Source organism: Vombatus ursinus, unplaced genomic scaffold, assembly GCF_900497805.2.
Source record: "Vombatus ursinus unplaced genomic scaffold, bare-nosed wombat genome assembly UNPS02015030.1, whole genome shotgun sequence".
In the NCBI taxonomy this organism is placed as follows: domain Eukaryota; kingdom Metazoa; phylum Chordata; class Mammalia; order Diprotodontia; family Vombatidae; genus Vombatus; species Vombatus ursinus.
In genome coordinates, this window is record NW_020954808.1 from 2,930,301 (window position 1) to 2,945,507 (window position 15,207).

Here is a 15,207-nt window from a genome sequence, read left to right on the forward strand (position 1 = left end):
ATTGGATGTGAGGGCAGGCTGTGCAAAGTCACCCACCTCACTCTCTCCTCTGGAGCCAGCGGGGTCCACTGGCAAGATACAGATCAGCATGACTGGAGATGACCCGGGTGCAGTGGGGGAACGTGGGCTTTTTAAGCTAAGGTCTTTCCCAGGTCTCAGTTTGTTGGAGGCAACACCCATCAGGGATTAAAAATGAGGCAAGTCCTGTACTCACAGACCTTATGTTCCCCCAGTGGTATATTCATTTGGTGTATATCATGTTAAGTAAATGTTGGCTGTATGCAGAACAAAAATGATGGGGGGCAGCAGGGCACTAATAGCTGGAGGAACCAGGAAAGACCTTTTGCAGGAGGTAGCATTCCAGATGGCACTTGGAAGGTGTTAGGGTTTCCAGGAAGTGGAGAGGAAGAGATCATTCCTGGCCTGGAGACAAATTGCAAAAGCTTGGAGCTGGGAAATGGAAGATGTGAAACAGCTTGGAGGCCACTTTGGCGAATAAAGGGTCTGTTGTATGTAAGCAATGGGTTCCAGATCCATGGCAAAAGGCTTTAGATCAGGTGATTGTGTTTTATCCTGAAAACAATGGGGATGCCTTGGGGAGGGGGGAGGGGCTGATATGAAGACTTGAATTTAGTAACATGAATTTAGTAGCTGAGGAAGATTGGCTAGGACTGAGACTGGCTTCAGGGAAACCTTGGAAACCTGTTGGGAGGTATACTTATCTGAACCAGGGTAATTGGCTTGTGAATGCTTAGGAGAGGTGGTGAGGGAATAAAAATTACAAGATTTGGCAACTGATTCAGTATAGGGGGTGAGAGAAAGTGTGGAACTAGGAATGACTTGGAGTATGCAAATACAATTAACTGGAAAGATGGTGTCCTCAGCAGAAAGAGGGAAATTAGGATGAGGGAGAAAGATCATGAGCTTTTGAAGGCTATATAGGGTTTGAGATGCTTCAGATGTCTTACTGACAGCTGAGATGGGATTGGAGCTTTAGACAGATTGGGGCTGGATCTGTATATTTAAGAGTCATTTTCAGAGATGATAATTAAACCCATGGCAGCTGCTGATGTAAAAAAAAAAAAAAAAAGTTCAGTAAGAAGAGGGCCCAGAACAGAGTCTTGGGAGACGTGCATGGTTAGTGGGCAAGACATGGATGATGATCTAGTAAAGGAAGATGAGAAGAAATAGGCAAACGTGGGATTGAAGAGGTCTAGAGGTTTGGGGGTGCTTGAACAGACCCCCCTAAGATCGCGGCGCTGGGTCTGCCTGAATGAATTCAACCCAAATCTTCTTCCAGCCAGAGAAAAAGTTTATTAAAGATAAATCACATATAGGCCAGGTGACGCCCGTGAGGACGAGCGGGCACGAGAGTCTCAGCCTCTAGGTGTGAGAGGTTCTCAGCATCTGAATGGGGGCTAGAGTGGATACTCCAGGTGATGCCCGTAAGGACAAGAGCGGGCATGAGACAGTCTCAGCCTTTTGGGCATGAAAAAAGCTCAGCATCTTAATAGAGACAAGATGGACCTTATATGCAGAAAGCCTGTGGGAGGGATCTAGGAGTGGCCAAGTAGTTTGGGGTGACGGGAGGAAGGGCCTAGGGAGATCTGGATGGGAGTGGCTAGTAAGCTGGGTGAATAGAACTCCTGGGACCTGGACCTCCTGGCGCCTAGCTAGGATTAAGGGTGGGAAATGGCCGGGGGCCATAGGGAGGCAGGACAATGGAGGGGAGATTGGGTGTAGCCACAATGAAAGGCCAGTTGATGGGACTATAGAGTAACTTTGGGTGGCCAGAGGAAGGGGGGGTGGTTGAAAGTGGGTCTAGGTGAGAATTCCGTTTGGAAGGTCTGAGAGATTAAACAGACCATGGGCATAGATAATGAAGGGAACTGGAAGGTAGAAGTTTGCTTTCAAAGGGAAATAAAGGCAGTCTATAAGGACAAACCAGAGCCAGGTTCTCTTTAGGGCCAGGGAGGAAGGTGCATCTGAATCAGATCAAAAGGAGAGGCTGAAGCCTTGGCTTCTGAAACTGAATGATGAGAACCATGAAACTCCAGGTGGGAAGAGGGATGCATGGGGGTGGGGTCAGCAGTGTCTAAAGCTGTATGTGGCAGGAGGGGAACAGGGGAGACGCTTTTAGAGTTTGAAAAAAATTCTTTGGTGACCATAAAAAAGCAGTTTCAATTGAGGAGTGTGGGTGGAAGCCAGAGTAGAAAGGGTTTGGAAGTCAAAGAGAACTATACAAATGTAAGGAGGAAACAGTAGAAGTAAATATAACCATTCCTCTGGAAAATGATTCTTACAAGAATTATTTCCGTACAAGACCTTGCTTTTAAGTTTTGTGTTTCTCCTGCTCTCACTTCAGTAAGAGGGTACCCATTGGCCTGTGATAGGAGAGGCTGCATCGCTCAGACAATCCTCATTTAAACCTGAAGTAGTAGAATAGTTACCAAAATATTTTTTAAAGCAAGTCCACAGACTTTAAGTGAAGGAACCTTCGTGTATACACTTTTATTCTAACAGTTTAGCTTTGAAAGGGAGGAGATACAAGTGTACCCACAAACATTATACGTTTGTTGTTGTTTTTCAGTTGTGTCTGACTCTTTCTGCCTCATTTGGGTTATTCGTGGTAGAGGCACTCAAATGGTTGGCCATTTCCTTCTCCAGCTCATTTTACAATGAGGGTTAAGTGACTTGCACAGGGTCACACAGCTAGAGTGTGTGTGTATGTGTGTGTGTACACATGTATGTATATATGTGCATGCACACAAATGCACATATGTATGTGTGTAAAAACTCTCCTTACATCAGACATTCAGGGATCTGCTTCTTTCTGTGATTTCCCCCACCTGCCTCCCCGAAGCCACAGAGGGGTAAAGCTCTTGCTGCTGGGGGAGGGCCCCTAGAGAAGCCTTCTGAAGCCTCCACTGCCTGCCCCACTGAAACTAGGAGAAAAGGGGGGTGGCATGGGGCTAGTGCAAGAGGTCCCAGCCCCATCATCTTCCAGGACCTCCCTCAGCTTCCATATACACTCAGATATTTCCCGATGGCAGATACCCTCCTGAGCATCTGGAAGGTTTGCTGTCATTGGGAGTCAAAGGGAGATTGGTGGACCTTGGAAAAAAAAAGGAACTTAAACACTTAACCATGGGTATTTACCATGGCTCTGTCCTGGTCCCTATTCTCTCCTCCTTCTATCCTGTTTCCGTGTATTTACTTATCCATATGGAATTGCTTTTCAGATTTATTTCACCCCTAAAAGCTCTCCTGACCTCTACTTCTGCATCTTCGACTGCCCAGTGGGCAGCTCCACCTGGATGACTTTCAGAGCCTCTTGATTCATGTTCAGTGTTGGAACAAAATAAGGCACTCGGAAGGTGTTGAACCAGAGGAGTTTAACTTTGACCTGACAGCAAGGACATTTCTCTTGATACAGACTCCTTCCTGTCTGCATGGAAACATGTCTGGTCATCAGGGCAGCATACATATTAGTGACCCCAGGTCTTTAGAAATTCACTGAATCAGAGGGGCACCAGCTCTGTAGGGTGGGACATTTTATGCCATCAGGTGACCAGGAAGCAGAGTCAGGAGAGGCAGAGACCACCTAACTTCCAGGGAGAGCTTTGCCTTTTAGGAAAAGCTGTCTCAGGAGAGAAGGAAGAGGGATGGGTCTGACTCATGGTTGGGGAGTAAGGAAGTGGGGAGGAGGTAGGGGCTTACCCTTGTTACTAGGAAACACTGGCAGATGTTTGTCCTGCTACAGTATCTTAAACTCAATGTGTCCAAAAGTAAGCTCATTACCATTCCCCCCAAACTCTTGCCTCTTCCTCACTCCCCTGTTGTTATAGAGGGCCACCCAGGTTCACAATCTAAGTCTTTTTACCCCCATATACAATTATTGCCAACTTGTGTGGATTCTACCTTCCCAACATGTCTCAAACATACCCCCTTCTCTCCTCTGCTGCGGATCCTTATCATCTCATGCTGGTGGGTCTGCCAGCCTCCGGTCTTCGCACTCCAATCCATCCTCACTCAGCTATCAGTGATTTTCCTAAAGTGCAGGGATGACCATATGACCTCTCCTCCCATTCAGTAAACTCCAGTGGCTCCTTGTTACCTCTAGGACCAAATGTCAACCCTCTGGTTTGGCTTTTAAGGCCCTCTGTCACTTGGTGCCTTCCCCCCTTTCCAGTTCCTTACCCCTTACTTCCCTCCCCACACTCTACAGTCCAGTGACACTGGCTTCTTTACTGTTCTTGCACAGATCCTCCATCTCCTGACTCCATGAATTTTCATTGGAATTCCCTCCTTCCTGTCCTGTACTTCATGGCTTCCTTCAAGTCTCAACTAAAATTTCACTTTCTGCAAGAAGCTTTTCCCAATTTCCCTTAATTCTTTTGCTTTCCCTCTGCTGATTATTTCCAGTTTGTCCTGTATGTATCTTGTTTAGTTATAGTTGTTTGCATGTTGTTTCCTCACGTTAAACTGGGAGCTCCTTACAAGGCAGTTCTCTATTCCCAGTACCACGTAGTAGGTGCTTAATAAAAATTTGTTGATTTGATTTGGCCTCAGGAAGAAGACAGTCCTCAGCAATGAGGGCATCTAAGATTTTGCACCTTGTTCAGGATTCAAGTTTTTTAGGTCTCATTTCCTTAAAGAGGCGGGACAGAAATAGAGCAGAGCTTTCTTGGGCCCCTCCTGGGTACAGGTCAAGGGGGAGAGGCCATCCTTCAGCCCCTTTCCTTCCCCTCCTAGAAGAGAGGACACAACTCAGTCCCAAGGCCATTGTAGAGAGAGACCTACAGACCCACAGAATCTTAGAGCTGGAGGGGCCCTCTGAGGCTTCCAGGCCAAACAGTTTCTGCTCCAAAGTGACCCCTAGAGTGTCCCCAGCGGGTAGTCATGCAGACTTTGTTGGAAGAACTTCAGGGAGGAAGCCTTTCCCTTCTGAGGCTGACCTCTGGCACTTTGGGATGGCTCTCTTAGCTGACAGGATAGCCAATCAGCAGTCGTGTTAAGTTCTGGCTGTATGTCAAGCCCCGAGCAGTAAGGTAGGTCCCTGCCCTCCCGAGATAACACTCTGGAAGAGGAGACCTATTTAAGCAGAGTTCTTTAACTCCACCGTCACCTTCCATTTAGACAAAGATACTACAAAACTGAGGGTTTGGCCCATCTGTTCCTAGTCTCAATTCCTGAGCAGCTGTGAAATACTCTTGAGGGAAGGGAATTCACACTCTCCTTGAGAACCTGAGTGCTTGTGCTCCAAGCTTGGGCAGTGTAGAAATTCAGGAGCAGACAAAGCCCAAGACCCCAGGGTTCCCTGGGCTGGCAGGCTGCAGCCCAGGGGACGAGCCCTGAGTTTCACACCCAGGCCTAAGCTGGGAGCTCTCTGAGGAGGGGATCTTGGCGGCCCTGGGGCCCTGCAAACAGTAGGTACTTAAGCCTTGTGGAAAGGCTATCTGAAATATCACTATCTGTGATAGTGTCCAGAGCCACATTTCACATTGGAAAAACTCTGAAACTTTTCCAGGGACCCTATCTCCTGAGGTCTCCCTCCCTTGCTGGCGTTTTCCACCTCAGTAGCCTCCCACCCCCTACTAAATGAATAAGTCTTGGAACTGGCCAAAAGACCTTTTTCCTCCTGGGGAGTTTGAATATCAGCTAGTTCCCCTAGTTTCCACAGAGTCTTCCTCTACCCCAGGCCCCCACCTACCATGAATCAGTTCCAGTCTGCAGCTCTGAGCTGCTTACTAGTGATCTCTTAGTTGCCAAATCCAAAGGCCTTTTCTTAGTCTTCGTTCTCCTTGACCTCTCTGCAGCCTTTGACACTGTCCATCTTGGTTACTCGGCTACTGTCTTCTCTAGGTTTTCAAGATAGCTCCTCTCTCTTCCCCCTCCTCCCTTCCCCCCCACTTCCCCTGACCGCTCCTTTTCTTCTCCTTTGCTGGATCCTCCTCCAGCTCAAGCCCTCCGACACTAGCAGTCCCTCAGGGTTTTGTCCTTGGCCCTTTTTTTCCGAGTGTACCCTGTACCACTTCACTTGGAGATCTCATCAGCTCCCAATGATTTAAATATCTCTGTGCAGATCACATCTACCTATCCTGCTCCAACCTCCCTGCTGACATCTGGTCTTGTATCTTTAACTATGTTGCAGCTATCTTGAATTTGATCTCCAGAAGCTGTCTTAAGCTCAAAATGCCCAAAATAGATCTCATCATCTTTCCCCCAAATCCTTTCCCCTCCCACTCTCCCTGTTACTATAGAGAGCCACACCATCTTTCCAGTCCCTCACGCTGGCAGCCCAGGAGTCATCCTGGACTCCTCACTCTCTCTCTCACCCCCCCCCCCCCAATATCTAATATGGTACTAACACGAGGTCGATTTCACCTTTGTAGCATCTCTCAAGTACACTTCCTCCTCTCCTTTGACCCTGCCCTCATCACCCCACCCTTGGACTTTTGCAATAACCAGCAGGTGGGGCTGCCTGTCTCAAGTCTTTCAAAATCTAGTCCATACTCCACTCAACCACTAAAGTGATTTTCCTAAAACATAGGTTCATTTGAGTTACCCCCCTACTCAATAAACTCCAGTGGCTTTCAGGAGCAAATACAAATTGCTGTGTTTGGCATTCAGAGCCCTTCATCACCTGGCCCCCTCCTACCTTTCCTGCCTTCTAAAACCTCGCTCCCACCATGTACTCCTGGATACAGTGACTCTGGCCTCCTGGCTGCTCCACAACGCACACCCTCCATCTCTTGGCTCCAGGCCTTTATTCTCTCTGGCTGCCTCCCACACTTGGGACGCTCTCCCTGCTGTGATCCAACTGCTGACCTCTCTGGCTTCCTTTACATCCCAGCTAAAATCCTGCCCTCTGAATTCTAGTACCTTCCTTCTCTTAATTGGGTCTTATTTATCGGGCATAGAGCTTGTTTGTATTGTTTGCATGTTGTCTCACCATTAGATGGTGAACTCCTTGAGGGCAGGGACTGTCTTTGGTTTCTTTTTGTATCCCTAATGCTTAGTACACAGTAGGTGCTTAACAAATGTTTATTGATCAAATGATTGTCTTGTCCAGCTGGACCAAATTAAGGACTATATGAAAACCCACTAGACTTCACTGACTTTGGGTGCCCAGTTCTACCTTGGGCTCCAGTGAACCTGACCTGTTTGCATGCTCCCTGAGTATCTTTCTTTATTGTTAAGTATGGTCTTGTATTTTAAGTAAAGGTTGCAAATGGTGCAGTGGCCAGGGTTCTGGTGATGGAGTCAGGAAGACACAAGTTCAAATCTTGCCCAACACACTTCCTAGCTGTTATGACATTGGGCAAGTCACTTAACCTGTGTCTACCTCAGTTTCCTCATCTGTAAAATTAGGATAATAATCATACCTTCCTCCAGGGTTGTTGTGAAGATAAAATGAGATAAAATTTATAAAACACTTTACAAACCTTAAAGTGCTAGCTATTAGAAATCTGTCTCTTCAATAAATTGAGTTTGCTATACAAAGAAAGGAAGAAGAGAGGGATAAAGGAAAGAAAGAAGGAAACAGACATTTATTTAAGTGCCTTCTATATGCCAGGCACTCTGCTAAGCACTTCACAAATATTTCATTTGATCCTCACAACAATCCTGGGAGGTAGGTGCTGTTATGATGATCCCCATTTTACAGATGAGGAAACTGAGACAAATTATTATCACTAACAATCATAGTTGTTATTAATTATTCTCACCACCTTTCTCCTTTGCTCCTTCTTACTCATGTGCTGAACAGAGATGGACGAATTCATAGTACATGTTCCAAAGCTTTTTTTGTCTTTTCAGGAATTATGCCCTTCTTCCTGTCCTCACCTGTTCACCTTATATTTTATATTCGAGATGGAGACCAGTCTCAATGAACTCTCTGGCCTCTCCTCCAACTTGTCTCATGCCCCTACTCCCCTACTCCCTGCTCCTTTACTCCAGTCTCCAGTGAAGAGGTGGTCCTTCTCCTGGCCAAAGCCAATCCTGTTTCTCATTTTTCTCAGCTGCTTCAATAAAGGCAGAGATGGAACGCTGGATGAATTTGCAGGTGACCCAGTTGGGAGGGATGCCTAACACACTGGGTGACAGTCAGGATCTGAAGGGTCTTGACAGATTAAAGCATTGGGTGGAATCTAAGAAGATGGCCTTTGGGGAGGGGCTGGGAGGGGCAGTCAGTGGGAGAGACGAGGCTAGATGTCAGTGATTCTGAAATAGATGAGGTTCAGTAGAGATCAGTGAGGTGAGAATTACTTGCTCCACTGATGGTGATGTTTCCAGATTTCCCAGAAGGGGTTTGCTCCCCTGGGGGTTTGAGTGTGTCCAGAGACTCAGGCCTGGGAAATGATGGAACTGGGTTCTCATGAACTTCCATCTCTCCCACCTGTTTTCCTCCTGTCTCCACCAGAGCCTCTGTCAGGGCAGGAACTTTGTCCCTCTGTGGCTGCAGAGCTGGGTTCTGGGGGTCACGGGGAGGAGCAGATCCCTAAATCCCATTGGAGTTTTCTGAGTGCCATGTCTGAGGAGGTTAGGATGGGGTTGGATTTGGTTGCATCTAGAGCCTAGCGAAGATGTGATGTTTAGAGGTGATTTGAAAAAAATGCTTCAGAAAAGAGAAAATGAAAGAAATGTTGGGGTAGACGGAGATGTCCATGAAGTTCAGCCCAATCTCGGGATGCTTTTGTATTTCTTTTTTTTTTTTTTTTTTAAGGCAGTTGGGGTTAAGTGACTTGCCCAGGGTCACACAGCTAGTAAGTGTCAAGTATTTGGTCCGAGGCTGGATTTGAACTCAGGTCCTCCTGACTTCAGGGCCAGTGTTCTATCCACTGCGCCGCCTAGCTGCCCTTGGGATGCTTTTGTGCTGCCTAAAAACTACTTCCTTAAAACAAATTCCTCACTTGATCCCAGCAGCCCTGTCAAGTATCATCCTATACCTCCCCTCCTTTTCACTAGCTTTAAAAACCCATCATTATCCGTTATCTCCATTTTCTCACCGCCCCCTTCACTTCTCAGCCCTTTGCAATCTGCCTTCAGTGCCTATTAGTCCATTCAAGCTGCTTTACTGAAAGTCACCAGTGTTCCCACCCTTCCACCCCCACATCCAAAGCCTCCCTCCTGGCTCCATCCTCCTGGAGCCCTCTGTAGCCTTGGACACTGCTACCGTCCTTTCCTTCCGCGTCTCCCCTCCTATCTGGATTTTCACACTGCTGCCCTCTAGTGGTTCTCCTCCCTTTGTGACCATACTTTCTTTGCTTCACTTGCTTATTCCTCATCCAGGTCATGCCTACTAACTATGGGTGTACTTCAAGGCACTGTCCTCACCTCGGCTCTCTTTTTGTTGTTGTTCATCGTTTCAGTTGTATCTGACTCTCTGTGACCCCATTTGGGGTTCTCTTGGCCAAGGTACTGGAGTGGTTTGCCTTTTCCTTCTCCAACTCATTTTACAGATGAGGAAACTGAGGCACACAGGGTGAAGTGACTTGCCCAGGGTCACACAGCTAGTAAGTGTCTGAGGCCAGATTTGAACTCATTCCTGACTCCAGGTCAGGGTACTCTTATCCACTGTTTCTTAAGCAGCTCTTTTCTTTCTCTTTTTGACCTCATCAGTCCCCATAGGTTCAAAGATCATTTCCAGATCTGTAGATCCAGCCCCAGGGCAAGTCCTGTGGGCCAGTCACATGTTACCCATTTCTTAGTTATCTAGAACTAGATGGCCCGTTAGGCACCTCAAAGTCAACAGGATTGAGAAAAAGCTCTTCCTTACTAATGTTTCCCTGTTTCTGTGGAGCCCCTCCCTGAGCCGATACCCAGGATTCCAGCCCCAGATCTTCCTTGAAGCCCCACTCTCCCTCCTCCTCCAACCCGTTCCCCACCACTAGTCAATCAGCTGGCAGCTTTCAGTGCAACTCTGTGTTAAAAGCATCACCTCCCATGTATTGGATGGATAAAGTTGACAAAAATGGAAAATAACTGACCTGGGAGGGGCTTTGGTGGCCCTGTGAATTGGCACAGTCTTTCTGGATGACCAGAAGGATCTGTACCAAAATACACTGAAGTGAGCAGTAATGCAGCTAGCAAGCCTGCACCCAGCGAGATCAGAAAAAGAGGAAAAGGGCCCATATGTACAGAAGGGTTTATATAACTCTGTGTAGCAGCAACTAAGAACAGGGCTGAGATGGAGCCTGCTCATACCAATGCCAGAGGAGCCAATTGTTAAATTTTGAGTGTGAGTAGTTAGACCTCAGAAATCAGCAAAAGCTACAAATCAAGGCTTGATTTATTGCTTTGTTGATGTCTAGGATTGGAAAAAGTAATGGAGAAAATGTTAATAATGCAGTTCAAACTTTAAAAATGTTTCCTGCATATCTCTCTGTCTGTCTGTCTGTCTGTCTCTCCCTCCTCCCATAGAGTCAGTTGTTAAACATTTACCTAAACACCTAAGTCTTCTGATATGGTAGTGTGTTAACTGTTGAGGAGTGAATCCAGTCAAAGGATCAATGATTGGAGAGAAGTCCATTGAATTAGGCAGAAGATTAGACTGTACATCTTGACTGTACAATCTGTATAACCTCCCTTGAGGTTCAGCCTGGTGGTATGTGGCAATATCTTCTCCTTTCAGGCATTAGGAGGCCAGCCTCACAAGAGGAAGGAGCAGGCAGAGGCATGGGAGCCTGGTCAAGAGGCCGGGGTGCCCTACTACTTGTCTTGTAAAAAGTCCCATGGGGCCTGGACATTGAAGGGGTCTTGTCCACAGAGGACCCGAGGGTACTGGAGATGCTTCTGGGCCATGGCCCCGAGATTGGGCACAGGAAAGAAATCCAGTCGCTATTCTGGAGAAGCACCCTGTGGGAATCTACCAGCTTGAGTCCTGGTTCCAGAACGTTTCCTCTCGATCCTTGCTTGTCTTCAGATGCTTTTCCTTCCCTCCATCCTTTTCCACGAATTCATTTTGCTTGTTCTCAGGGTATGAATGCTATGCTAAATCTATTTTTCTGAACATCTCACATTTCAGTATTTTAGATGATTTCTCCTCACCCTCTGCAGAAAAAAAATACATCTTGGTCTTCCTGTTAGCTCTTTAGCTGCTGCCTTCTTGTCCCTCCTTTGCCTCTGATCACTGTGTCCCCAGAATGTCAGGACATATTTCAGTGAGCACAAAGCAGTGTGCTTCCTGACAGTGACGGCCATTCTCATTTGTATTACATCTCCTAACTTTCCTTTCTCCCAGCTCAGAGGAGAAGTTACATTCACAGTTTTTCTTACTATTTTTCAGATTTGGAACTGAGAGCTGAGAACACAGAGGAAACTGCCAGAAAGAACATTTCAGGAAAAGAATCCTCCCAAGGTATGAAAGTAGAAACTTCTTATTGTCAGTATATAATCCCAGAATTTCAGTTCTGCACCCCGCACTCCCACTGCATCTCAGTTATGACTCTTGTGTGTTGAACTTCAGAATGGCCCCTTCCTTCTGTTGTGCCCCCTGGAATGCTTGGTCCATAATGAACAAATAATCGTTTCGTGGTAAACCTCTTTCTTCGAGGCTCTTTTCTTCCTCTGGCGCTGAGATCTGCTTCAGTCTTCTTGCCTCATCCCCCTCTGCAGTGCTGCTTCCTTCTCTCTTAGCCCCCGACCCACTGATTGGGGGGGGGGGGATTCTGAATATGCTTTTCCTTTCATGGCCCTTTCCAAGCTTTTCCTTTGCCACTTGTACTAAGCACCCTCTCCTTCTCTGAGGGTGGGGACCCAATTCAGTTCCACATACCATTCCATCTCATGACTTTTCACCTTTTCACTGGCTGACCCCTGTGCCTAGAATTCTCTCCCTCCTCTTTTCCTCCTCCTTAATCTTAGTGCCTTCCTTGAGATTATCTCCAGTTTCTCCTGTAAATATCCTGCTTGTACACAGCTGTTTGCAAGCTGTCTCCCACCTTAGACTATTAATTCCTTGAGGGCAGGGGCTGTCTTTTGTCTTGCGTGGCATCCCTTTTACTTAGCACTGGAACATGGCAGACACTTAACAAATACTTGACTGACTGATGACCCTGCAATGAGATTTATCACTCAAACAGGATTCTGGCAGCTGTCATCCATCAACCTCCCAAGTCAGTCTCCTTCTTTCCTCAATGAGCTCAATACCTGGACCAGTCTCTCTCTCTGTACCAGGGGAGTTTCCATATGCATATGGATAATTCCTCACACATCCTCACTTCTCAGTTCTTCAGCCTACTCAGTTCTCTTGACTGATCTACTCTCTCACTGCACCTTAGCTATAGAGATGGTCGTATCTGTGACCTCACATCACACAGAAGTGTTCTACTTCCATGTTTATGAACTCTGGAAGTCTTTTATTTCATCATAACCTTTATCATTCCATCTTTTCCTTTGCCTTATGACTCCTACCTTTGTCCTTTGTCCTCATTATGACCTCTACACTGTCCATCCCTCAGTTATTTTCCAGGCCAGCACCTGGCACTGATCACCTTCTCCTCCCTTCCTCATCTTGACTCTTTGGTGAATCAGTTCAACTCTACATTATTGTTCTGGACTGTGTATTAGACATAATCCAGTCCTGTATCTCCAGCTGCCTTTTGGACATTTCATATTGTAGGCATTTCAATCTCAGCAGAGGAGAGAGGAGGGGAAGTGGAGGCCTGAGTATGTAGCCTGTTCAAGGAGTTTAACTGAGAAAGGCAGACAATCCTATTTCTTAGCACTGAGTGGCATAACCCTGCTCTCCTCACCTCTAACCTGGACTGTTACAATAAGTCTCCTAATTGGTTTCTCTAAAACCAGGCTCTTCCTTCTCAAATATGTCTCACATACAGATTTATACTCCTAAAGTAGTGTCACTCTTCTCAAACCTATGGGTTTCCCTATTCTCTTAAAGATAAGTTAAACAAACAAGTAAAAAACCACTCCCTGGTTTGCACATTAGTATTCATCCCCCTCTTGCTTTTAATGGTCTTTCCAGACTGAATTCAGATGACTCCCCCTCCTGTTCTCGATGTTCTATCCAAAATGGCCTCCTTGTTCTTCCTCATCCACCACATGTCATCTGTCTCCTCTCTTTGGACCTTGTACACACTGCCTGTTCTATGTGCCTAGAGTGCTGTAGGTCTAGCTCTTCAAATTCCTTTGTACTGGAGCTCACTCAGCTGGAGTCACTACCTTCAAGAGACCTTTGCTGATAAGAAGTCACTGTTTACATGAAGAATAGGATTAGGAGTCATCTAGCTTAGAGAAAAAGGAAGTGATAAAAGATTATGATCAGAAAGAGAAGCATGGAAAGTTAAGATAGATTTCACAGTCTCTAGGCAGCACTTTCAATAAGAAATTATCTGAATCCACATTGAACTTATTAATTATAACAGTGCATGTGAATGTTTTAAATTCCTTCATTAAATGAAAACACATTACAAAATGGACCAAGAAACAAAGAACTCCTCTTCCCCAGATGTTACGAGAAATATATTTAATACATATTCATATAGCTAGAACAAGTATGGCTAATTTTTCTCCCATTATGAATCCTCTCATGTTGGGTAAGGTTTGTATTGTATGAGAAGGTTTTCAGAATTTATTACATGTCTTTAAGAAACTTTTTTTTCAATTAACAAGCACTTATATTTCTCTCCCCATCTCACTCTCTCACTGGGGTTTTTAAAAAAAAAAAAGGAAAAAACTCTCGTAAGAAGTGTGCATAGTAAAGCAAAACGAATTCCCATGTTGGCCACGTAAAAATGTATATCTCATTTCGCAACTTGAGTCTGACACCTCTTTTAGAATATGGGTAACATTCTTTGTTATGGTTCTTTTGGATTTGTGATTGGTCTTTTCATTGATCAAAGTTCTTAAGTCTTTCAAAATTATTTGTATTTATAGTGTTGTTGTTATTGTATAAATTGTTTCCTGGTTCTCTTTACTTCACTATTTATCAGTTCATACAAGTCTTTCCAAGTTATCCAAAACCATCCTTTTCATCATTTTTTTGCAGGGGGGCTAGGCAATGGGGTTAAATGACTTGCCCAGGATCACACAGCTAGTAAGTGTGAAGTATCTGAGGGAAGATTTGAACTCAGGTCCTCCTGACTCAAAGACCAGTGCTCTATTCACTGTGCCACCTACTTGCCTCCCTTTCCATCATTTCTTAATGGATTAATGCATTTCCACTATTCACAACATAATTTGTTCAGTCATTCCCCAAATGATTCTCACTCCCACACCCTTTTTCCGTTCCCCCCTCCCCCACTACGAAAAGAGCTACTATAAATATTTTTGGACCAATGAATTCTTTTGTTCTTTCTTTGATCTCTTTGGGGTATAGGCCTACTAGTGGAATTTCTGTGGAAATGCACAAATTAATAACTTGGGGCATAATTCCAAATTGCTTTCCAGAATGGCTTGACAGAGGGGGGAACCTGCCACCTTGAGGCCACATGTGGCCTTCTAGATCCTTAAGTGTGGCCTTTTGACTGAATCCAAATTTTATAGAACAAATCCTTTTAATAAAATAATTTAATAATAATAAATAATTAATAATGAAAAATAATAAATAATAAAAGCTGCCAGTTCACAGCTCTACCAACAGTGAATTAATGTTCGTCAGTCCCTTCAACAGTGATAATTTTTTTTTAACTTTGCCAATCAGAGGTATAATGTGGAAGCTCAGAGTTGCTTGAATTTGCCTTTTTAATTCTGTAGTGATGGATAACATTTTTTCATAGGACTGTTTATACCTTGTATTTCTTCTGGTGAAAAGTGCCTGTTTATATCCTTTGATCATTTATATATCAATTGGAGAATTGCTCTTATATTTTTTTTCCCAATTAAGTGTTTATCTTCTAAGCTTATCTGACCTGTGCTAAAAAAGTGACCCACTATGATTTTTCAGTCTGGTGTGTTTTTAGATACTTGTGGAGCAGGTGTTCTAGAGAGCTTCCCTCTGGTACTCTGCCCTCTTGGTTGGTGTCTCCTTCCTTTACTACATCTCTGTGAATTTGCTCCAATATGGTTTCTGATTCTTCCTCCTTTCTTTATTAATAAGCAGCCCCAGATGCAGAAGGTACCTGGGATGTTTTAGTGGCTTCCCAGTTGGTCTTCCTGCATCCATCTTTCAAGTCTATCTAACATAACATGTAGAAATACACACACACACACACACACACACACACACACACACACACACACACA

General features: G+C 45.2%; 2 protein-coding genes across 2 annotated transcripts in view; both read left to right on the forward strand.

Annotated features, from left to right (window-relative positions):
* Positions 1–15,207, forward strand: part of LOC114030977 (zinc finger protein 665-like) — a 117,323-nt gene that overhangs the window by 82,258 nt on the left and 19,858 nt on the right. The window contains exon 2 of the mRNA XM_027845948.1: positions 11,291–11,362. Within this exon, the coding sequence (XP_027701749.1) occupies positions 11,291–11,362 (72 nt within the window). The remainder of the gene's footprint in view (positions 1–11,290; positions 11,363–15,207) is intronic.
* Positions 1–15,207, forward strand: part of LOC114030978 (zinc finger protein 2 homolog) — a 252,552-nt gene that overhangs the window by 82,257 nt on the left and 155,088 nt on the right. Inside the window, exon 3 of the mRNA XM_027845949.1 lies at positions 11,291–11,362. The gene's annotated coding sequence lies outside the window, so the exon portion shown is untranslated. The remainder of the gene's footprint in view (positions 1–11,290; positions 11,363–15,207) is intronic.